This window comes from Chinchilla lanigera, unplaced genomic scaffold, assembly GCF_000276665.1.
Source record: "Chinchilla lanigera isolate Chin_1 unplaced genomic scaffold, ChiLan1.0 scaffold00074, whole genome shotgun sequence".
Taxonomy (NCBI): Eukaryota; Metazoa; Chordata; class Mammalia; order Rodentia; family Chinchillidae; genus Chinchilla; species Chinchilla lanigera.
In genome coordinates this window covers 11,779,189-11,804,270 of record NW_004955475.1, presented here as the reverse complement: position 1 = coordinate 11,804,270, position 25,082 = coordinate 11,779,189, and the positions used below count along the sequence as shown (strand labels likewise).

At 43.0% G+C, this 25,082-nt stretch overlaps 1 protein-coding gene and 1 long non-coding RNA gene across 2 annotated transcripts in view; one reads left to right on the top strand and one right to left on the bottom strand.

Moving 5' to 3' along the window:
• The window catches only part of LOC106146352, a 163,559-nt gene that overhangs the window by 79,848 nt on the left and 58,629 nt on the right, over positions 1-25,082 (bottom strand). The gene's annotated exons all lie outside the window — the stretch shown is intronic.
• Positions 1-25,082, top strand: part of Hdac8 (histone deacetylase 8) — a 264,383-nt gene that overhangs the window by 208,614 nt on the left and 30,687 nt on the right. Inside the window, exon 10 of the mRNA XM_005401688.2 lies at positions 14,281-14,386. Within this exon, the coding sequence (XP_005401745.1) occupies positions 14,281-14,386 (106 nt within the window). The remainder of the gene's footprint in view (positions 1-14,280; positions 14,387-25,082) is intronic.

Genomic DNA, 25,082 nt, shown 5'->3' with positions numbered 1-25,082 from the left:
ATGCAGACATGGGGCAAACAAGTTGGCATTAATATATCTCACGGCCTTCATAATTTAAGGTCAGACTTCAAGGTAGACCATCACTCCCATTGCAGGTTTTCTGCCTTGCTTTCGTGGCAGTATGTTGGCCTTTTTGCAGTTCCTGTAAACTTAGCTCCAAAGCTGATGCTGTAATATACCATTTCATCTTATTCATCCTAAATTTTGCACCAATCACATTGGCCAACTGAATGGCTTTACTATCTGCTATCCCAGGTTTTTTGGAGTGGCAAAAAGAGATCTTTTTTTTCCCTAGAGTCAAACCCAAGAAAGCAGAGCCTACCATGCAGAAGCTGGCACAGTCTTTAGGGATATCTGTATGCCACGTGCTAGGCACTTGTTGCCCCGCGTCTGTTGTCAACCAAAGGGTGTGTTTGTTTAGCTGCTAGCTGCTATCGTCATCAGAGGGACATCAGAACTCTGTCAGTTTGAGTGTAGCAAGGTGATGACTCATCCTTGTGTGGATTCCTTTTTTCTTTCTTTTTTTATTTTGAGATAGGGTCTCACTATGTAGTTCAAACTGACTCACTGTATATCCCAGGCTGACCTTAAATTCATAACGATTCTCCTGCCTCAGCCTCCTGAGTATTGGGATTACAGGCATGCACCACCACACCCAAATCCTTGAGTGGATTCTTAAATAAACTATTAGAGTACAAAGCCTAAGTGCAGCTTTGCTACTCTGTTGATGAGTAAAGCTATGTACAGAACAGCCACAACTTGGCGTTTTTGTAATGGAAATGAAGGCCCTATATTTGACTGGTCTCTAGAGCTCTCCAAATGTTTTCCTTTGATCTCACAAACAACCTTTAAGGTTGATGGGGTAGAGATTCATGTCCCCAGTTTCTCAGTACAGGGACTGAGCTTTGAAGGATTTAGTGGTTCTAATGTTGTTGGACACTAAACCCCTAATCACAGCTCTGAAGAGCCTTCTGAATGCCCTGTGCTGCCTTCCTCAGTGGTAGGTGGGCCACGGTGACACCCACACCTTCATAAGACAGCTGGGAGTAAAGAAGCACAAAGCCTACCCCCTCCTCCCTTTTTTGGTGCTAGGAATCAAACTCAGGGCGTCCCTGAGCTACATCCCTGGCCCCTCCCTGTGCTGTTTACAGCACACTGCCCTTCAGTGGTACCTCCAGGTGTTTGACAGATTCAAACCAAAGTAGTATAGTAGATTAAGAGTGATAAAGTGCAACCTTGGTGAACAACTCTCTCCCAAGATATGTCACATCCTTACCAGCAGGATCAGGTTCAACCTGCATAAATCTATTTTAGTGTATTTTAATTGCTTGTAAACTAAGTGTTTCCGGGATATGCCACTGACTGTGAATAATTAGAATCATTTCAATGACTGGATTTTTAAAAGTGAATGGGAGAGCAGAAAAAAAGGACTGCTGAGAAGTGAAAGTCATTTGTTAAAGCCTGAGTGGGAACGATTGTCTCTGCCTTCTCTGGTTTTTTTTTTTATGATGTCACTAAAGCTGCCTGTTTTTCACCTACTCTGGCTGCCCTTCATTTTTTATGTATCTCTTGTGTTAAGTAACCTCAGCTGTTGACAATAACCAGGCCCAACTGGCCACACGTCAGAGTCATTCATTCACCCACAAAAGATGTATGGAGCACCTACTGTGCACCAGGCCCATACCAAATCTCAAGGGTAAGGAAAAGAATAGGACCTAGTTCCCACCATTGGTGCAAATACTGCCTAGTTGGGAAGAGAGGCATATAAAGAAATAATTGTACTAGAATGTGATAAATGCTAGAAAGGAGCTCGGAGCTGAGCTGTGGGAACACAGGGGAAGAACACAGCCCATCTAGGGAACCAGGAACTGTGCTGAAGATATATCTGTCGGAAGGAAATCCCACTCGTGGAGTATCAGATCCAGCCACAGCTCTCCCCTCTCTCTGCAAAGCCTATCGATCTATGACAGTGCATCACGAAAGGATATGTTACTCAGAGAGTTAGCTGTGGGGCTCAACTGGTGGTGGTCTTGACCCAATACTCTGTTCTTTCTCTGTAAATTGTTTCTGGTGATTTGTTTGAATCATCACTGTCCTCATTCTGCTTCTTCTGCCTTTCTTGCCTTCTCGCCCTTCCTATTTAGATCTTACTCATCCTTCAAGTTCAGTTCCATTGCCTTCCATCTCCATGAAGCATTATTCATTATCCAGCCCCCACACTCAGAATTAGTAATTCCCAGTGGCCTAGAAAAATGACTCACTTCTTCTTCTCCTTCTTCTTTTGAGATAAGGTCTCACTATTAGTTCAGGCTGCGTTTGAACTCCTGGTGATCCTCCTCCTGCCTCAGCCCTCCGGAGTAGGATTATAGACATGTGCCACCCCTGACCTGCCTCTCTTCTGACATTCCTCTGATTGTAGTTGCTTCTGCGCATGTCCACATTCCCTACTACACAGTAAGCAACTCAAGGCCAGAGACTTTTATCTGCTTCAGCATTATCTCTCCAGCACCTACCACACTGCATCCTGCTCCAAGAGATAACCAGTGAATGTTTTCAAATACTGTAACACCCAAAGTATCATGCTTGCTATCAGGCTGTCCCTGAAAGAGAATGCCAGTCTTGGGAGTATCCTGTGCCTCTTTCTCTCTCCTTGCACATTGTTCGATATGGGGGAGGGTTGTTTGACAAGGAGTGAGAAAAATCATTGCTTATCAAACAATGGGAATTTCAGAGACAGAGATCCCCTAAATTGTATCATTGCAGGAATCTTAAAAGCACAAAACCCAGTGCCTGTAAACAAAGCACAAGGACACTACCCCATTCAGATCATAAGTCCAAATCTTTGCCAAGAAGCTTATCATTTTGTAGGACTCAACCACAGTGCTGAGTGAACAAAAAAAAAGAACATTCTCTTTGAAAGGATTTATACTGAATTAGCTCTACTTAGAACACATTAAGTATCAAGAATTCAAATTTTTCACGTGGAAATGTTCAGCAGACAATTATAAATGCAAGTCAGGGGCTAGAGCAAATACTGACTGAACCTGGAGTCTGCACAGATGTAATTAAAATAGCAACAGAGTTGTGTACTCTTACAGAGAGAGAGAGAGAGGAAGGTGGCTGAGAGTACAACCAGAGGGGTCCTGCACTTCACAGGCAGATAAAGGAAGAGGATCTAGGAAAGGTGACTGAGAAGGAACAGGGAAAGCAGTGGTGATGAGAGAGAAGGTGGTGTCAAAAAGGAGGTAATTCACAACATATGCGGATGGAAGATCAAACAAGATGAGTGATAACTGAAAAGAACGCATTAGGTTGGATAATTAGGTCTTTCTTGGTTTTCTAATTCAAGAATAGCAAATACAGGACACATATGACCTCCAGCCCCCATCTCACCTACTGTGTACTCGTATGGATAAGTTATAAATTGACCATGGCATATTTTCCTGCAGAATCTAGACCCTACCTCAGAATCGTCTTCAACACAGTACTCCAAGCAATCTATTACTAATCAGTGAGAGTTACCAACAAGTTGAAATCCTTTTGCCATCCCCTTCCAAAACAACAGTGCAATGGAGATATGAAGAAGCCAGGCTGCAGTGGATTAGACTGTCTGAGAAATGAGGAAATCAAAGCAGTAAAGAAAAGAGGAGTTTTAAGAAATTTAGCAGCAAAGGGTTGGAGAGGGGAAAGTTGCTTGGCATAGTGTAAGGATCAACCCAAGGCAATACTTGCTCATCCTCCAGTAGGATCAGTTTGCAAAGTCATCTTAGTACTTGTCTAGCAACAAGCCAGTTAAGCAATATCCCTTCTTCCATTCGCACCCTTGGCTGAAGCAAAATTTGATGTAAAAAAGCTTCATGTATAGGCTTGTTTCCAAAATATTCATTTGATTAACAGACATATGGTATAACCAGACTTGGGCCTGCACACATTTATGAAGGAGGGATTTTTTTTCTCCAATAGTGGAAATTTGAGGACCAGAGATGTGAGGAAGATATTAGTCTTAGCCAGGACTCCTGCCCTTCTACCCTAAGAGCACAACCTGCAGGAAACCTTGACCTGCAGGGAGACCGCAACAAGGTAGCAGCTACCCTGCCCTTGTATCTTCTGCCTCCTCCTCAGTTTCACATCTTCAGTCCTCCCCAGTTTCACTCCCTCATCTTATCGCTTCCTTTCTATCACTTTTCTCACACTCCCATTCCCACCACTTCCAATTTCTCATTCCCTCCCCCTCCCTGCCATTGTTCTTTTTCTTAATCTTTTTTGGTCTTTTTGAGACAGGGTCTCGCTGTGCAGTTCAGGCTGGCCTTGAGCTCACTTTGTAGCTCAAACTCACAGCCATCCCCCTCAGCCTCCCGAGTGCTGGGATTACAGGTATGTGCCACCACGCCCGGCTTCCCTACCATTTTTCTTAGTCACTTTCACATGGAGTTCTCTTCTTGATCTCACTGCCCCTCTTTCTGGCTTACTGGTTTTGGGAAATAGCCTCAGATCTTCAAATTTACTCTTAGGCAGTCTGAATGGACACTTATAAAGAAATCTGATTTTTATCACTGTCCATTGCATTTAGAACTCCATTTCTCGGTACAGTTGATAAGGCACATGCTGGAGAGAATAAATAGCATTTAATTACATTTACCAAGCCTTTACCATGAGCTAGGAACTGTTCTAAGAGCTTTAAATAAATTAACTCATTTATTGGCACAACAACCCTATAAAGTAAGTTCTGTTATTCTTTTCCATTTTACAAACAAGAAAACCAAGGCCCAGAATAGTTAAGTAACTTGCCTAAGATCACACAGCTAGTAAATGGTGGAGCAAAGATTTAAGGGTCATCCCACAGAATTTGAGAAACCTAAGTTTTTATTTATTTGTTCATTTGTTTATTTTTGTCTTTTTTAGGGGGGTGGTACTGGGGACTGAACCCAGGGCCTTCCCACTGAGCTACATTCCCAGCCCTTTGAAATTTTTTTTCTCAAGACAGGTTCTTGCTAAATTGCTAGGTTGTTCAGACTGGGCTCAAACTTGTACACCTCCTGCCTAAGCCTCCCAGAGTGCTAGGATTACAGGTGTGTGCCCTCACACCCAGCAGAAATCTCAGTCTTTAACCACTTTTTGATCTCGTCATTATACAGTGGTGCCTTGGTTCACGAACACTTTTGTTTACAAGCAGTTTGGTTCACAAACAGAAGAATCAGGCAAAACTTTTTTTTGTTATCATCAGGTGACAACCTAACCATGGATGTCTTTCCCACACAAACACAAATATGGCCATCTTTTCCAAAATCATAGAACAAATTAAGTTTATGAACCAAAATGCCACTCTATAGTAGAAAGCCCACTGGACTGAAAATCTGAAGCCATATGTTCAAGTTCATGACATGTTACAATATTAGCATTAGGATCTTAGACAAGTCATTGTCTACTGCCACACATGCATGTGAGGGCATTTTATTGCACTGTAACCAACCCACCATATGGGTTAGCTTAGATTTATTCCTTTGTCTTTACTGTGATTATATCTTTCTTTAAATATTCATCTCTTTAAGAGCAATCACCAGATCTTACTCTTTTTTAAGTTTTTTTTTATTAGTACATGTGTGCAGTACAAAATGTTTACATTGCTTGTGGGGAGTTGGTACATGTATGTAACACAGCTTAATTTCTTTCTTTTTTGGTACTAGGAATCAAACTCAGGACCTTGCACTTGCCAGGGAGGCACTTGTGCCACTGAGCTATATCCCCGGCCCAAGCTTAATTCCTTTTACATCCCCTTCTGCTCCTCTCCCGCCCCCTACCTCTACCTCTTCGTTCTGTTTCCCTTTGAAAAAGATCTCACTCCCTACTTCCTATTATCTATCTTTTATTTGCTCTTTATTTACACTTTGGGTTTCTCATATAAGAGAAACTATGTGGTTTTTAAGCTTGTGTGTCTGATTTATCTCACTGAACATTATGGTTTTAAGGTGCATCCATTTTCCTACAAATTACTCAAATTTATCTTTGTGGCAGAGTAATACTCCAGTGTATGGAAATACTGCTTTTTCTTTATTAATTCTTATTCTTTTTTGTTCTTAGCTTTTTCTGAAGACCTGGAAAGATACTCAGAACCTAACAATACATGCTTGTGCCTGCGCACGTGCACATGCGCGCGCGCGCGCACACACACACACACAAATTTGACTAATTGCTGTGGATTGACTAATATAGGAACCTTATTAATGAGGCTAAATATACAAAAAGGCTACACGTGTGTTCAAAAGTCTCTTAAGTATTTTACCCAATGAAATAAGACTTGTTAATATTGGGCATTGTCTTAGTTACTTTTCTCATTGCTGAGACAAAATACCTGATGCCCAAAGTTAAAAGAGGAAAGGTTTTTTAGCTCACAGTTTGTAGAGGTTTCAGTTCATAGTTGGCTAACTCCAGTGCAGGGTAGCATGGCAGAGGGGCATCACAGAGGAGAAATAGCTTATGGTGAGCAGAAAGCAGCAAAGTAGCAAAGCATCAAGCAACAAGCAACCCCAGCAGCCCTCACTCTATCCCTTATAGTCTGTCCAGGCTACCCACTCTTAGGATAGGTAACACTCACACCCAGGAAGACCCTTCCCATTATCCACATGCCAAAATAATCAGTGGACTAATTAGTAACCACACGCCCTTGATCCCAGCATCACACACTCTAGATCCAGCCACCTCTGAAAAGCACCACCTATGAGTGTATAAGGCTTTGGGGGGACATCTAGATACAAGCCTAAAAGGCATATTCTTTGCTTAAATGTAATTGGTGCCAAACTAAGATAGCATGTCCCAGGTTTACCTATTTTGCTTAATAAACTTTTTTCAATATCAATAGTTAAAATGCCACTAAACATCTGAATAAGGGCCAGGGATGTAGCTCAGTGGAATGTGTGATTTGCACATGCAAGACCCTAAGTTCAATCCCCAGCACTGAAAAAACTACAAGAAACAAATAAAAAGAACAACCTGAATAATAAAACTATTTCCATTAGCCAAGCCTGGTGATGCATGCCTGTAATTTCAGCACTTGGGAGGCTGAGGCAGATAGATCACAGCAAGCTCAAAGCCAGCCTGTGACATAGTAAGACCCTGTCTCAAAAAAAAAAAAAAAAAAACCACAACTATTTCCTAAACACTGTTCTTAAATACCAACTCTATTCAAGGAATGAGGCAAGTACCACGTGGGATACAGATGAAGTCTAGACCAGACACCAGAGTTCCATTCCAGCAACTTAGAGTCCACTTTTTCTTTCATCCTCGTGTCCACTCCACATGTAACATATTATCTCCAATAGCCCATATCTCTCCGACCTCTTAGTCATGCTCTGGATGCTTCTAAAACCCCCACCCACCTGCCTGCTGGCGGTCACCTTTCATGTGCTACTTCCTTCCATTCAGTCCAGTCCACTAAGTAATGGAGTTATTATTTTGTTTGTGCTATAAAACCATGGCAATAAAATTTACTCTCAATAATACCACTGCAATTTTATGTCCTTAAAATGTACTATCAGTGACATATGTAACCGAATTTCCTGTAAACAGAAATGTTTTTCTGGGAAAAAGAGGCTTTTTGTTTCCATCCTGGTTACGCCCAGGTTCTTTGAGTGCTGCTTTTGTGTTATTCTGGCTCTGATGAGTTCTGTTCACAGGGTGACTTGAGACAAGAAATGTTCTTCCTTCCCAGGACCCAGATTACTACTATATCACAGGAATAAAATCTCCAACTAAAAACCTCAGGGGTCTGTGAGAGAGACTGGTACTAACCTTGGGCTTGCCCAGATAGAACTGAGTATAATTTTTAGGAAAAGGTAGAACTGGAATTAACACAAATTTGAGAGCCACTTAAGAGGGGGCTGGACAGAGGCAATGCCATTGTGTCCCCACCTGACTGGGAGATGGGGGAAGGGAGGCTGCTTTAGCCATGGGAGCACACCACCAGCTCGGCAGGTGGAGTCCTTCAAGTCTCTTACCGGTGCTGCTTCTCATCCCTGAGAATCCATAAGATTTCCCTGTTCTCTTTTTTCCTCTCTGCTTGCTCTTTGTCTTCTGTTCATTAGAACTCTTCAGCCCCCAACTACCTTCTATATCTAGACTTCCCAATTTTGCACCTTGATTCCCTGCCTGGACCTCACTTGCACATACCCCAGCCACCTGCTGAACATTGTGACCCAGATGCCCTATTTTCATCTCAAACTCAATTGAAACTAAGCCCACCAACTTCCCTTACCTACACTTGCTCTTCCCGCTAGTTTACCTCAGTTTCCGTCAGTAGCCCTGAAATTCTCCCACTCAGCTAGACTCCAGATCTTAATAATCAACTTTGACTTCTCCCCACTTTGTTTGGTTTTTTGTTTGTTTTTCTGTGGGATTTTTGGGGAGGTTGGCATTAGAGATTGAACCCAGGACTTTTCCACTGAATTACATCCCCAACCCATTTTCACTTTATTTGATTTTGTTTGAGATATGGTCTTGCTAACTTGCCCAGGCTATACTCAAACTTGTGATCCTCCTGCCTCAGCCTCCAAGAGTGCTAGGACTACAGGCATGTTACCACCATGCCTGGCTACCAAACCCCTTTTAAAGGAAATCATTCTCATCTCCATTTCTTCCCATCCAACTTATCAGTCCACTCTAGTCAGGCTTCTGTCCATAACCTCCACTGACTTTGCTGCAGCCAGGGTCTCCTTCTCATCGACAAATCAGATGATATTTTTCACCCTCTCTTATTTAACCTCTCTCTGCAAGATTTCAAATTGTTACCAGAATGGTTTCTGTTCCCTCTGCCTACCTCTGAGGTGCTGCCGTTCCCTGTGATTCTTTCCTTGCTCCTCCCCTCCCCTCCCATCTCCTCTCCTCTCCTCCCCTCCCCCAGCCCATGCCCTGCGGGCCAAGGCAGTCTCAGCAGATGCCTTCCCTTTCCGACATAGTAATTCCCAAATCTACAGCATATATTGTGTCATAGGCCCAATTTGCCCATTAATAGGGCACACTCTCCCACCCAGGCCACCATGGCACCAGAGCCCTGACCTGCAGCGTACTCCAAACTGAAGTTCCCCTGTGCATTCATACACCCTACCACCAAGCCCTCTCCTCTGTCCTCACCCTCCTAATGCTCCTCCCATGCCATCAGAAACCCCCGACCAGCCCTTCTTTCATGTTCCCCATATCCAATGCATTGTTCCATCCTACAGAGGGAAATCTTTAAAAATTTTCTCTCCGTTCCCCCACATCTCCCCTGTTTCAGCCCTATGAGCACCCTCCAGGGGCACAGCACTGACCTTCCAACTGGTGTTCCCCCTCACACCGCTCTCTTCTGATGCCTCTACAGTAACCACACCACAGCCAGTGAGCCCTCTCACCTGCACAGCTGACCCGCTGGTTCCCTTGTTTAAAAGCTTCCTGTCTCTCCCCCAAGAGTCTACTCATTACCACACAAGTATTTCCTTGTCACCGAGTAGGTGTCAGCATTGTCTTGGGAGATAGCATTGTAGGAGGGAACAAAACAGTGGTCTGCTCCCACGGAACCACTAGTCTCAGGGAAAATGCCTTAGCAGGGGCTACCACGAAACCCTTGCCTGCCTCCCTAGGCTTGTGTCCTGATTCTCCCTGTACCCTACCCGCTAGCCACCTCTAATTAGACCCAATTATGTGTTGTTTCTTGCTCCCTGCCTTTTTTTTGGGGGGGGTGGGGGCAGAAGTGAGACAGGTTCTTACTACGTAGTTCAGGATGGCCTTAAACTCGCAGTGATCCGCTTGCTTCAGCCTCCCAAGTGCTGGGGTTATAGGCATACCCCACCATGCCCTACTCTTTCTTCCTGCCCTTGCCCAGGCTCTGTTGGGATCACCGTACCCCACTTCTCCAAGTTCCTTTGACCAGACCCCACTCCACAGTCACTTCTTCTGGGGTAGTCGATAGGCTCCATATGGTTAGCACTGACCTCCAGAGTAATCTATGTTCAGATCTCAGCTTTTCATGTACTGACTGTGTGACTTCTGACTATTCTGTGCTTCAGATCCAAACAGTAATAGCACCTACCACACAGTTTGACCGTGAGAATTAAGTGAGTTAATCTGTGAAAAGTGCTTAGACATTTTAGGTGCCTAACACATAATAAGAAGCCTGTGATAAATATTGGTTGTCGTTATTTCTATTTTGGTAATCTTATTATTATATCACTCATTATGCTGCTCTATAATAATCCCTCTTATTGAATATGCCTTCCTTACTCTCTTTGTATCCCAGTGACTAACCTAGCATGCACATAGTAGGTACTTACTAAATGTTGAGGTGAGGATAAGAGGATCAGATGATTCAGCTCTGTGGCTTGGTTTCCTGTGGCCAAACAGAATTATGGAGGAATAACAGCAACTGGGAGACTTCTTTTGATATCTTTTTGACCAAACATCTAATTGTATGCTGTCTTCATTGTGTGAGCGAGAGCTGGCAAGGACTGAACAAGAAAGGAGCATTAATGTGGGCTGAACTATCTAGAGCTGAGCTATTTACATTCCTTTACTCACTGATTCCTGGGTCAGGAAGAGACTGAAAACCATCACCCGAAACTCCCATCCCTTCACCCCACCTCATACCTTCCATCTGCCTTATTCCCAGTACCATGTTCCCCTAAAAAATGTTTAAACTGAAACCCAAAAAGCAAAAGGAGTAAGGGGAAAGGAGCGTAATGGGTTAGCACCTCCTTCCTTCCTTTTCTGAGATCAAAGCCAGGTTTCACCTCGGTCAGCTGGCCTCTTTCATCCCTGCTCCACCTGTCTGAGAATGGGATTGCTACAGTGCCCGTTTCCTTTCCTCTTCAGGGCCGAAGGGCAGCTTCAGGGTGGGGCCTCAAGCTATTTCTAGTGCTGGCCAAGTCTCTCCACCCCAACCTCTCTTTCGCCTTCTGTGATCATATTTCCTCTCCACTTCGCCAGTAAGTAACAAGTGGCAGGACCATAGGACCAGAAACTGTGATAGAAGTCGGTTTCCCCACAGGTCCTCAAGCTGAGTTGGTGACTTGAGCAAGTGAGGAAGGAAACTGGGACGTGAGGCTTGGTCTGGCAGGAGGATAAGGCTCTTCCTCCTTCTCAGCCCTAAGCATTTCGCCCAACATTCCTCAGGGTATGAAATGAATGACACAGGGTTAGGCAAGGGCCTCTCACCCTAGGAGAAGGGAATTCACAGTTATCAAAGTCCTGCTGTGTCCTGGGCCCCAAGAGTTTGGCCCTTTGATAGATGTTATCTCATTGACTCTTAACAGCCCAAGGGAGATCAGCATTTATCATCCCTCTGGTGGAAATGACAAAACAGAGATTAAGAAGCTTACCTGAGGCACACAGCTAAATCCAGGCACCAAATTCCAGCTCTTCCTGACTCCAAAGCTAGTGCTTATTCCACCTCATCATGCTGCCTCCAGAGTCCAGCAAAGTTGTTCATTCTATGAGTTGACTCTTTGAACTGTTTGAACAGTTGGCTAAAGCCTTGGAGAATTAATTTAATTCAGCAGGCATTTAAGGAAAACCTGTGATGACCTGAGTCAGACTCCATAGGGTATGCAAAGAGAACATGACAAGTTTTTACATTTACAGGGTTCACAGTCCAGTGCAGAAGATTTAACAAGTGCAAAAATAAAAGTATAATGTAAGGCAGAAGCAGAAAAATGTCATGGCAAAGCCAGAGAAGGAAGAGGGCACCACCTTTGCTTTAGATATAGCCTATGACTTCCTGGTCCCTAATGCTTCCCTCAACTCCAAGCAATCTCCCAAACCAGGGCCAGCCGGCTGCCATGTGGAACCAACCAGCTCCCAACACAAGGACTTTCATAAGGCATCTGTGTCCCCTAGCTCTGCAAATAAGCAGGACCTGGGGATAATACTTGATTGGCAAAAGTAGAGAGAAGTTCAGGAATCCAGACTTGGCTCTTACCTGCAGGCAGCCTACTTCAGCAAAGAATGGCTTGCTTATGATTTTGGCCTGCATGTAGCTTTGTTAAAGTCAGGTGCAAATGAAGTCAGGATAAGAGGCTTGATCACAGCAGAGCTGAGTTCTGTCACACGGCCATCCTTTCTGGCCCCAGCTGGCCATGGTTAGCAGTCGTGTGCTCTCAGTCAAAGGACTGTAGTAGGAGAATGTGGGTAACTGCACAATAGGTGCTCACCAGAGAGGACGTGCTGTTCCAAAGCCTCAGGCCCAAACACACACCTCACAGCGTGACTTGCTGACCAAGGATCAGCAGTTTCATCACCACAAAAAGAGACAGGACATTCCTTCCTCCAGTAACTCAGCTAAGTACCCTGCCTTTGATTTTTTAATAGCACTTTGATGCCAGGGGTTTGGGTCTCCTGGAAGGGCTGCTTTGTTGCAGATGCCTTTCCTCTGTTGCTCTCTAAGCCTATCTTCTATAGCCATGAGATGAGTGGACCACTTGACACTTTCTGGGGAAGAGGCCACCTCAGGAGAGGGTACTGCACCTGTTTGAAGCCTTGTCTTCCAGAGTCAAGTCCACAAGGGCCTCAGGCTGAGGCTGAGGGACCCTTCTTGGCTGAAAAGACAAGCCTCTCGGATTTCTTCAGCCATGGTGAGGGTCAACTTCTGGATGTGTCCCCTAGGTAATCCCTCTCATCTGCTCCATGTATAGGCTTGCTAAAGAGGACCTCTCTCGCCCACTTCCAGAACTCAGGGTGTCAGGCATCAGACAGTAATAACTCCAGCAGAAAGGACTAAGCCTCTGCCTTTCTAGACACACACACACACACACACACACACACACACACACACACACAAACGGCATTAGAAATATCGGCACAGTCTTGATCATTTTCATTAAAATTAAATCGTAGTAATTTCTGTCATAGATGTGCAAAAGCCATCTCCCCCATCAAATTACTCTCATGAATTGCACAAAGACACTGTTAAAATCTCTAGAGATTGTTCCACAACATCTCCCACGGTACCAGATGTACATCCAGACTTTCAACAAGGACGACTTGGTAACAATGGCAATAGCTCTGGATTGTTTGTTAGAAGCTGTTTGAATGGCATCAAAATCATAACACATACCAGACTCCTTGTTTTCATGTCCACTATGCCTTTTTATTCGCGGAATTTGAATTTCCCTGGTTTACTTAGCATCTAACAATGTCATTATTGAGAGCATATAATGTTAAGGACCATATGCTCTCTCTCCAGAGAGTGTGCACAAATACTATTTCTGTTAAAATCTAAACAGAAACCGTAGCTTTGCATATTTTCCCATTCAGAAACTTATCCCAGTTGAATGATTCCCTTCATCACAGTGTTTTCCCCCAAGTGGGCCCTCACAGAGAAGCTGAGTCAGATATTGTGACCTACCAAAGGTCACAAGGTATCATCTACAGGGCTAGAAATAGAATCTACAAATCTTTATTTTGATTCTTTGAATTTAAAAACAAATAAACTCTACTACAGAGAAAAAAAAATACCAGAGTAGAGAAACTAGAGTTGTCTGCCATTCCTAGGACTTGAAATTCAAGGCAACAAAGCTAACAGGTACGTAGTCTATGAGGTGCCCAGAGATGAATGAAACAGGGGCTGCCTGTCTTCAGGGAGCTCACAGTCAGGGTAGGGGTGGGGGAGCTGGTTATTGTTGAAAAATCTCCATCCAGGACCCAGGGGAAGTCTTATCCATTTTCATAGCCCCCACTGCAGCCAGCACAGTGACCTGCTTGTGATATGCAGCCAAGTGCTGTCTATTTGAATGAGGGCCACTAGAGATACCAGCAGAATGCTGGGGGTGCAGAGAATAAGGGACAGCTTTGTGAAGGAGGTGACATTTGAGCTGTGCCTGGAAGGCTTGCCACAGGCAGCAGGGACTGGGGGTGGGCTTTCACAGGCCCTAGGAAATTGCAATGGCAAAGATCCCAAGGGAAGGAAGACAAAGCAGGAGATGACTGGCAAGGGCACTAAGCAGTCAAGTGTGGCTAGAGAGCAGGGCGCAGGAAGACCTGTCACTGGAGAGAAAAGTTGAGACCTGAGCAGAGAGGCCCTTGAACAGCAAGCTAAAGAATTTAGCAGTGAACTGTCACTGAAGGCCAAGTGAGCAGAGTAATGCCACAGTAATGCCACAGGGCCGGGCTTCCTGTGGTGTCGTCCTGGTCTGCCCAGAGAGGCCTCCCTGGCCTTGTCGGTAGTGGTAAGTTCCTTTTGTTTGTCCTGTTTGTATTTGGTTCGGTTTGGAGGTCTTATGTGGTTTAGTTTGTTTTTTAGCCTTTCCCTTTTCCCTACAGTTTTTCACAGCATATGGTCCTGATTATGTGCTGGAAATCACGCCAAGCTGCCGGCCAGACCGCAATGAGCCCCACAGAATTCAACAAATCCTCAACTACATCAAAGGTGAGCAAAATCCTGCCCCATTATTCCATCCAGTTTGTGGTGGCCTATCAGCAGGGACTTCCTCAAGTACCATTTGTCTTTTGGTGGCTAATCATTTCACTGACTCTGAAGGGAAATCTCTTTTGGGCCTGACAGCTTGTAGTTAGAATTCTGCACAGGCCATTCTGGTTGGGATTGTCATTTGGCCAACTAATGTCACCTTCAGAAGGACAAAAGGTTCAGCTGTAGGTACCACCGAGGAATAGTAAGTTCTAAAGTATGCCCTTTTTTCTTTCGAAAGCCCAATAACACAACCCTCTTTAAGATGAGAGAAGTTCAAGTTGATTTAGACTTGAGAGGGCCAGGGTGGGAAAGGAGCTTGCTGACATTCTCTTTCAGTGTGGACGTCCCTTGGTCCAGTAGTGCCTTGAGAGACTGCAGAACTGCAATGAGTAGTCAGGGATTCTGATGCCCTGGGAATAGGTTCCACAGTCTCATCCGGAGTACTGGGGATGGAGCTGTGGGATGGATCTGCTGCCCTTTCCCCCCCTCCCCTTCCCTTTCCTCCCCTTCTTCTCTGCTCCCCTCCCCTTCCCTCCCCTCCTTTCCTTTCCCTTCCCTTTCCTTCTTTTCCCTTCCCCTCCCCTCCCTTCCCTTCCCTTCCCTTCTTCTCCCCTCCCCTCCCCTCCCCTCCTTTCCCTGAGGCTACCTAGGAAGCATTCTGGCCACAGGGCAGAGAGGAAATGGCAGTCTTCAGGCCACTCCCCTCCTGATTACTCTGCCCTCTAGTTGTTGGGGTCACTGTCCTCAGCTCTCCAATAGAGCCCCCGTCCTGGTCCTAACTACCATTTCACAACTCATTTCTCATCTACCATTTGTTTTAAGTATTGGGGTCAGCTATTTGCCTGTTTCATTGATTGACTGATTGATTGTGTGTGTGTGTGTGTGTGTGTGTGTGTGTGTGTGTGTGTGTGTGTGTCTGTGTGTTTTGAAATCCTAATTATTTACAAAGTTAGAAAAACAAAGGTATCAGAAGAGTGAAATTCCTGTAGTTAGGGACTGGGGATTTAGCTCAGCGGCACAGCGCCTGCCTAGCAAGCGTGAGGTTGTGACTTCGATTCCCGGTACCGAGGGAAAAAAAAAATTCCTGTAGTTATTCATAAAATGACCAAGATAGCTCCAGTTCTCCTACCTTTGACTCCCATGTTGGAATCCAACCCAACAGGAGAAGGTCTGTGTGATGCTGGAGCCAGTTCGAGGAAACATGCTGTGTCCTGAGGGTCTTTGCTGTGGGTGATATTAAGACCTATATCCACTAGCAGAGCCCAGTCTGTGACAACAGCAAAGTCTATAGGCAAGAACTCCGTGTCCTGAGTTCCTTTGGCCACAGAAAAATTTCTAAGCCCATAAAACCCAGACATGCTATACTTACAGTCTTGCTTATTGGCCCTTTTAAGACCCCACCACCCTCAGTCTTCTCCTGACTGCTCTTTCAAGCTGCCGCCCTCTGATCACTCAGTGCCCACTAAGCCCACAAGTCTTCTTCTTAACCAAGTCTCCCTCCCTTATTCAGCCTTAAGGCCTTCAGAATCCTCCCATCACTGGGCTTCTGCAGTCCATCGCATTGTGCCCTAACCCTGATGAGCCCTGGCAATCCTACCTAGTTTCCTCCTGCTCCTTTCAGAGCCAGAATATATTTCCTATCTCCCTCAGGACTGATCCTAGCCAACTTCTCTTACCCCTCTTCCTTCAACTTTGTCCTTTTTTTCCCATCCAGGCTCTAAATCCTACAGAGTACAGGCAAAGGAATGGAGACAGACAGTAGACAGCCTCTTCAGCTCCTTGCTCACACCTTTGCATGTGCAGACATGGGTGTGCCCTTGCTTCCCTGCACATGTCCCTAGGCACAGAGCTCCAGAGAGTGGTAATGCAAATGGAAGAGAACTAGGAAAGGAAGGAAGCTTTTAGGAATAAATGAATGACTTGAAACCAAAAGCTAGGATGAGGGCTGGTGAAAAAAAAAATAGATCCTAGAGGACCTGGAAGCTACATGGAAGTCAAGTGTTTTTTAAAGGTCCTAACTGGCTAAAGCAATATTCTGATTATAACACAATGAATCTAAATGGAGAGAAAACATACGGACCCAGAACTGGGTCCTCAAAAGCAACTGGACACCGACAAAATGGGAAGATGCCACTTATCAGCATGATTATCTGAAAAAGAAGTAGGAGTTTTAGTTGACAGAGCTCAGTCTGAGTTACCAGAGCAAAGTGGCCTGGAGAAATGCTGATGTAGTATCAACTTCATTTTATGAACCCTAACAGATAGGAGTGTGTTCCAGGAGGTCAGTTGGGCTGAGGTAAAGACTAGAGCTGAGGCTCCAAGCGGTCTGGTTGGAGAAGGTGGGGCTTTCTGGGGAAGAAAAGACTCATGGAGATGTGATTTCTACTTTATATTTCTTAAGAGGCTGTCACAGTGCAGAGGACCTAGATGGGTCTATGCTGCCCCAAGGCACAGGGCTGGACCCATGAATAGATATTTAAAAAGACAGGTTTCATTCAATAGAAGGAAGAATTTTCCAATGATTAGAGGTATCCAAAGTGGAACAGGCTGCTCAGAAAAGAATAAGGTTTTTGTCACTAGAGATATACAAGTAAAGACTAGATAATCACTTGGCTCTCATACAGTAGAGGAGCTCCTGCCTTGAAGGACAGTGACTGAACTAAATTATTGTTAAGATTCTTTCCAACCCTAAGATTCTAGAGCTCCCTACGTGACAATGAGAACACAGGAAAGTGATAAAAAGAATACAATGACAGTGCCTCTGTTGGTAGATGAGTCACTGTTGTTTGGGATGTGGGGAAGTAATTGCTTTGTACAGAAAAGAATTGATATGGAGAAGGAGAAAAATGAAGAGGCTGGGAGTGGGTGAGAAGGAGCCAGGGAGGCTGACAACAAGTAGAGTGGCTATAGAATATGAAGGATGTTCAGATTTCCCATTTAGCCATCCCTTTCATATCGACAAAGCCTTGTGTTCCAGCCGTGCAAACTAGCAGATCACACTGAGTCCAAAAGCAAAAAGAAACTCAGCTTTACCTAGGAGAAATGAAGCTAGAAGGAAGTCCAAATGTTGCTAAAATGGCCAGGCTAACCTGATATACTGATACTGTGCCCCTCAGCCTGGTGATGGCAGCTGCCATCAGATAGTGTGTTGCCATGACAATGGTCAATGTGGAAAGTCTGCTGAATTTTCTGTATTCTGAAAGATTTTATTGAACCTGTCTCCAAGATTGTCATTTGTTCTTGCATTCAAAACCTCAGCAAAGCTGGCCATTTCTCGCTGTGCCTCCCCTCACCCCAGTCCTACCCTATTAAAAACAAAGAGCAGGGTCAGGGTCGCAGTTGACTTTGGGAGGAGGGATGGTGAGGACAGTAGATGGATTCGGCTCCACTCCACATGAAAGATTTTAGCCAGCATGTCTAGTTGAATTTATTCAGTCTTTGAGCTGGAATTTTTTCCCTTTCTCACTCCATCCCTTAGAAGCACAAAAGATGAGATTTTCGCCTATGGAAAAATCAATCCCAAGAATGTCTTATAGAGATACATTCCACATGTCATAGGGTGACTGAAAATGCAAGCAAACTTAGACTTCACCTTATTCCATCTTTTCTGCTCATTAGTCTTTCCAAAAGAAAGACAAAACACAGAAATAAAACCATAGTCAATACAAGCTGTTTACTCTATACAAAGCAAAGCTCTGTTCTCCTCCCACAAATTGCTCTTCTTGCACCAGTGAGCTATCTGGAAGGTAAGTGTCATTGTACGGAAGGCGGTACAGGTGAGGGAGCATACGGCACAGCCCAGCTCCTGACACCTACTGAAAAATCCGAATCACACCATCTTCACATGCTCCGAGTCACTTGCCTCTCATCCGGTTAACATACTCTGGAGGAATTAGTTCACAGTGAACCTTCTAGAGTTGGAATGGTGCTGATGTGATCAGTCCCCACAGGGGACCAGATCGGCATGTTGGCTGGCTCTACATGGGGAAATAGGGATAAAGGTAGGAGGTTTTCTAGTCAGTGGTACTGATAACATTTGAATCATGTTGCAGCCCAGGCCCAGCCCTCTAGGGAGGGGAGCAGTGTGTTGTGCATCTGTGCGTATGTGCTGGAGTTGTAACTGGAGGTTTCAATGCTTGCTTTGAGCTGTAGAACTATACCCCAAAGTTTGCCTAGGATAGAGGAAGAAACAAATAGGTTCAGGAAGGAAGGAAGACAGCGGTGGGTGACAGGGACCACAACACAAAAGGGAAGAGCAAGGCCTTGGGTGCATGTACCCTTTCTGACCCTTCAATGAAAAAGGCTTATTTAGTATGGCAGCTCCACTATATGGCCCTAGGGAAATAGGCCACCAAACTGTGCAGGTGTGTAGAGAGACAACACAAGTGAAATAAGAATCCTAATTGCTATTTATCTTACAGATGAGGAAACTAAGGTTCTGAAAGGATAAGCTCCTTGGCCAAGGTCTCCATTCATTCAGCAAATAATTACTCAGCATCTCCAGTATGCCACACACTGTGCGAATAATCAGTGGAGCAGACATTTGAACCCAGATCTGACTGGATGGAAGCCTTAGAGCCAGGTTGTTTGTCCTCTCTGGTGCCCCAATTCTCCTTGGTAGCGTTGCCCTGTCAAATATAATCAAAGCCCCTTATCTCCCTTTTCTCTAGTCCTCCCTAGTAAATCCATCTCACCACAAACTGCACACCTAGCTCCTTCCTTGTGGATGATCAAAGCACCTGAAATCTCCTGTCCCTCTGAAAATGGAAGGCAGCCATGAGCAACCCTCATAGTCCCCTGACCTATACCTTTTAGCCCCATCAACCCTCCACTCCTGCCATGCCTCCATCACTCCCATCGTACTGTAATCTGAAGCTTCCAGCTCCATTCCAAGCTAAGTAGGGAAGGTAGACAAACCCAGTTCACCCAGTTCCTATTGTCTGAAGTGGCGGTAGCTACCAGCCCTAGTCTGCTATTTACAGTCCCACAGCCCCAAGCTGAGAGCCTGTGCACATTCTCAGGAGGACCATTGTGCCAAATGTAGGCAGTACCTCCTCAGGTGGCCTGAATTCCAGGATTGATATCCTTCCAGGAGCCAGCAGGTCTAGGCATGTTTAAGGCCTGCTGGAGCCCCAAGCCTAAAGCGGTGCTCCTGCCTGGTGGAACTCTACACCATGGAAATACAGTTTCCTCTCACACTTGCTTCTTGCTTTCTGAGAACCTAGGAGGATAAACTGACATGCAAGGTTGGTCCCAAGGACAGACTGACCTTTTTCTTTAGGGCTTCTTAGAAGGACTTTGGAACAGGATTGTGGAGAAGAGCCTAAGCCAATTTACATGACTCAGGTGGGGACCTCTGTGATGCCCATGCCTTATCTTCTCTCCCTGTCCTTTCCCTCTGTATATTCTCCATCTCCCTGTGGTCCTTTCCAGGAACCTACTGGCAACCTGGCCTTTCCCACTGAGCAGGTTTCTCTCCTCCTCGCTTCACAGAAGATCATAAGAAATGGAAAGGTTTGTTGTTATTGTTGATAAACAGAAAAATAAGCTATTAAAAAATCATACTAAAAAAATTATGAATTCTAAAATAAAAATGGAGGCTCCAAAAGTTATAATAACTTAGTGGCTTATATCAAACTGAAAACCATTGGCAGATTCTTTATAAAGACTTGCAGTTTCCACCTAAATCCTAAGTAGGAACTACAGTGGTACCTTGGCTCATAGACACTTTTGTTTGCAATTTGGTTCACAAACAGAAGTTTGGCAAAATTTTTCTGTTTGCAAACTCTGCACTAGATGATGAACACAACTGCAGCTGTCTTCCCTGCATGAACACAAATGTGACCATCTCTTCCAGAATCATGTAACAAAGTTCATGAACCAAGGAAGGCACCACTGTACTATTACTGAAAGCATACAGATCCACACCCTATGACGGGTACTTCACATATACCATTTCATTTAGCCATCACAATTCCCTTATAAAGTAGGGGACTAATACCCAAAGATATTGGGTGATGTGCCCTTAGTCACAGAACTAGTAAGTGGTGAACTCAGGATTTGAACCCAGGCCTGGCACCCCTCTTCCACTTGGCAGCATTGCCCTGTAAAGCCATCTGTTTTTTTTTTTTTTTTTTCCTAATCACCCTTAGTAAACCTCTTTCACCCTACATGGGCTCCCAAAGTGAGTCCTAAATCAGTTTTATTTTAACAAATTATGTTTCCACTTTGAAACCAGCTCAATCAATGTATTTTTTAGGCTCCCATGTGCTCAGTGCCATGGGAGATATAAGAGAAGTTGAAGACATGGTCCCTACTTCTGACATAACTGAGAACTCTAGATGAGAAGACAAAACTAACCCCCTTGGACAGATCAGGATATAGCAAGGGCCAACACTATATAGATGCAGCTGGAGTCTCAGACTTTAGGGAGATTGCTTTTGGAAGTATGGGAGGATTTGAATAGACTGCAATGAGGATATGAGTACAAGCAAAAGAAGTTCAGAAGGATGGGGATGGGCAGATTGAGAGTTTCCTGAATTTCAGGCTGAGTAACCCATATCAGATATAGTAAAGTGGGAGCCATTCTAGGTTCTGGAATTAGAACATGACATGATACTACTTTGAGAGTGATGTAGTCCAAGGATGAATCTACAAAGGCCCTACCTAGAATGTGGAGGTGGCTAGGGAGGAATGATTGAGAGCTGTTATGAAGAGAGTATCACCAGGATTTAGAGATAGGGCACTTATAGAGCATCAAGGAGAAGGGGAGAAGTAAAGAGGACTCTGAGGTTTCCAACTAGGATAGGAAGCTGTCGGGGAGGGGCATAGTTTTTTGGAAACATACTTTTGTGTTCTGTTATGATATTTTGAACTTGAGGTTTGGGACTGATTCCATATAGTACATCTACATGGAAAAATCTGTTGCAGCCAACTAAAAACCAAATTTTTCTTGATGCAAGAATATACTCATGATGACAATATTTAGTGAAAACAACACAAATGGTTTACTATCATATAATCTTGATTTTGTAAATATATATAATACATGTGTCAGTATATGGATATGCACAGAAAGCACTAGAAGGAAATGCTTACAGTGGTTCTCTTCAGTGATATTTTAGTTTAACAGTAGTTATCTAGGATTAGAATTGTATGTAATTGTTACTCATTCCTTCTTCTTTTTCTATATTTTTCAAAATTCCTACCATGAACATGTATTCTTTTTATAGTCAGGGGAAAAACTATATGTTTGGGTTTTTTTTAAAAAGAAGAAAATACGTTGTTAGACCTTATGTCTCCATTCTGGGTCTATAAAACCTGGTCACTACAAGTTTAGACAATTGGAACAATAACATACTAGAGGTTGAGTATTTCAAATGTCTCAGGTGCTGTTTCTTTTCTAGGTATCTCAGAATTCTAGGGTGCTTCCAATTATCTTAAAAATCAAATCATTCCTTGATTCATAAAGTAAAGCCTTTTCTGTCTTGCAGAGTTCAGAAAATCCAGTTGCCTCCCCAGAACAACTTCCTTTTCTAAAATTTCCAGTTACTCAAAGCAACTAATTTAATCTCTCTGGATTTCTCTTCTGCTTCATTGACCTATGTGTCTATTGGTTCATAGTCATGATTACTATAGCTATATAATAACTCTTAAAATCAAGTAGAATGATTCATCTTACTTTTTTCTTTTTAAAATTATTTTAGCTAGAATATTTCTTTTGCCCTTCCATATAAACCTTAGAGTAATCTTGTGTATTTTAAAAATTTTTGATATGATTTAGAAAGGAGTTATGTTAGCAATGCATGGTGGTGTACACCTGTAATCTTAGCACTCTAGGAGGCTGAGGCAGGAGGACTGTGAGGCAACTTAGTGACTTAACAAGACCCTATCTCAAAATTTAAAACATAAAAAAGGGGCTAGGGATGTAGCTCAGTGTGAAGACCCTGGGTTCAGTCCCCATTACCATGGGTGGAAGGAAGGAAGGAAGGAAGGAAGGAAATAAAAAGGAAGAGGAGGCGAAGGGATGGGAGGGAAGGAATTGTATTAAACCTATATACCAAATTTAGGAAGAAGAAAGGGCTGGGGATATAGCTCAGTAGCGCAGTGCCTGCCTGGCAAATGCAAGGTCATGAGTTCGATTCCCAGTACCTAAAAAAACAAACAAATTTAGGAAGAGGAGACATTTTTACTATACTGAGTCTTATAATCACAGAATGTGGTATGTCTCTCCATTTTTAGATTTTCTTTGATTTTCAGCATTTTGTAATTTTCCACATACAGATCCTAAACAGGATTATACATAAGTATTTTCACATAATTGTGAATACAATCATATTTTTAATTTGGATTTCCATGTGTTCATTGTTAGTTTGTAGAAATACAACTGATTTTTGTGCATCAACCCTATATCCTGTGACCTTGCCAAATTCACTTATTAGTTCTAGGTATTTTGTTTTGTTTTGTAGATTCCTTGGGATTTCCTACATAGACCTTCATTTGTATGCAAATGGAGAAATTTCATTTCTTTTCTGATCAGTATGCTTTTCCCCCATTACTGGGAATGGAACCCAGGGCCTTCACACTAAGTTACATCACCAGTCCTTTATTTTTATTTTGAGACAAGGTCTTGCTAAGTTGCTAAATTTCCCAGGTTGGGTTTGAACTGAAGATACTTCTGCCTCAGCCTTCCAGACTGCTGGGATTATAGGTATGCACCACCATGCCTAACTCTGATCTATATGCTTTTTATTTCATTTTCTTGTCCTACTGCACTGGCTAGGACTTCCAGTACTGTATTGTATAAAAGCAGCAAGAGCAGACATCCTTGACTCATTCTAGAACTTAGGGGAAAAACATTCCACTTTTCACCATTAAATATGTTAGCTGTAGGTTATTGTAGATTTTCCCCATTAAATTGAGACAGTGTCTTCTCTATAGTGTTGAATTTTGTCCAGTGCTATTATAAAGAAATCAGTTGATACTAATACTGATATGTATGTGATTTCTCTGCTTTAGCATTTTAATTCTGATGGATTAAAAAATTTCTTGACTTTTAAATATTAAATCATCTTTGTATACCTGGCATAAATCCTACTGGGTCACAGTATATAATTGTTTTGTATTATTGAATACTGTTTGCCAATATTTTGTTAAAGATTTTGACATCTATATTCATGAGGGGTATTAATGTGTACTTTTCTTTCTTGTATTATTATCAGCTTTTGGTATCAGGCATTGTGTGCCTTATAAAACAAATAGAAGTGTTCTCTTCAATTTTCGGCAAGAGATAGTATAGAGTTGTTATTAATTCTCCATTTCAATACAATTCTCCAGTGAAATGACATGGGCGTGGAAATACACTGCTATGGTCAGAAAATACATTCTGTGTAATTTCAGTTCTTTTTCATTTGTTGAGATTTGTTTTATGGCCTAGGATATGGCCTATCTTGGCATGCATTCTATGAATGCTTAAAAAGAATGTGTATCCTGCTGTTATTTGGAGTGTTCTATAAATGTCAGTTCAATCCCGCTGATTGATAACATTGTCAAGTTCTTCTATATCTTATGTTCATTTTCTGTCTAGTTACTCAGTTGGTTGCTGAGAGAAGGATATAGAAGTCTCCCATTTTAATTGTGGATTTGTCAATTTCCCCTATATAGCTCTATCAATTTTTCTTTCCTGCATTTTAAAACACTAGTATTTGGTGCATGCACATTTCAGATTTCTGTGTCATGGTACAATGACCGATTTAACATTACATAATATCCCTCTCTTTACATGGTCATTTTATTTGCTCAGTGTCTACTTTATTTTATATCAACATGGCTACATGATATATCTTATTATATACTTTCACTTTCAATCTACTTATATTTGAAGTGAGTTTCTTGTGGACAGCATATAGTTACATCATATGTTTAGCTATTCTGTCAGTCCTTATTTTTTGTTTTGTTTTGTTTTTCTTGTTTTTTTTTTTTTTTTTTGTTTTTCCAGTACCGGGAATGGAACTCACGACCTCGTGCTTGCCAGGCAGGCGCTGTGCTGCTGAGCTAAATCCCCAGCCCCTCAGTCCTTGTTTTTAAATTGCTGTGTTTAGATCACTTAACATTCAACGTAATTTTATTAACGGTTAACTCTGCAATTTTATTTTTTGTTTTCTGTTTGTTGCCTCTGATTTTTGTTTCGTTTTCTTCTCCATTCTTCACTATGAGTAGCTTTTACCTTTGTTAAATATCATTGAGATTCATTGTAGTATTTTTATTGCATCTCTTTGTATTGACTTTTTATATATACTATACACATAGAACTCATTTCACTCTATTGTTGTCACATCTTACCACTGTGTGTGTATAAAAACCTTATATACGGGGCTGGGGATTTAGCTCAGCAGCAAAAGCGCCTGCCTGACAAGTGCAAGGTCGTGAGTTCGGTTCCCGGTACCGGAGAAAAACCAAAAAAAAACCTTATATACCTTTTTTTAATTATTAAAAATAAAAGGAGGAAAACATTAACAGACAGACAACCTTTTACAAAATAGCAAAAGAACAATACAGACAATACAAAGTTACAAACAAAGTGGTAGGAAATTAACAATGCTTTTTGTATTACATATTGATATCTTCAAAGTGGTTTCTCATGAAAACAGATATA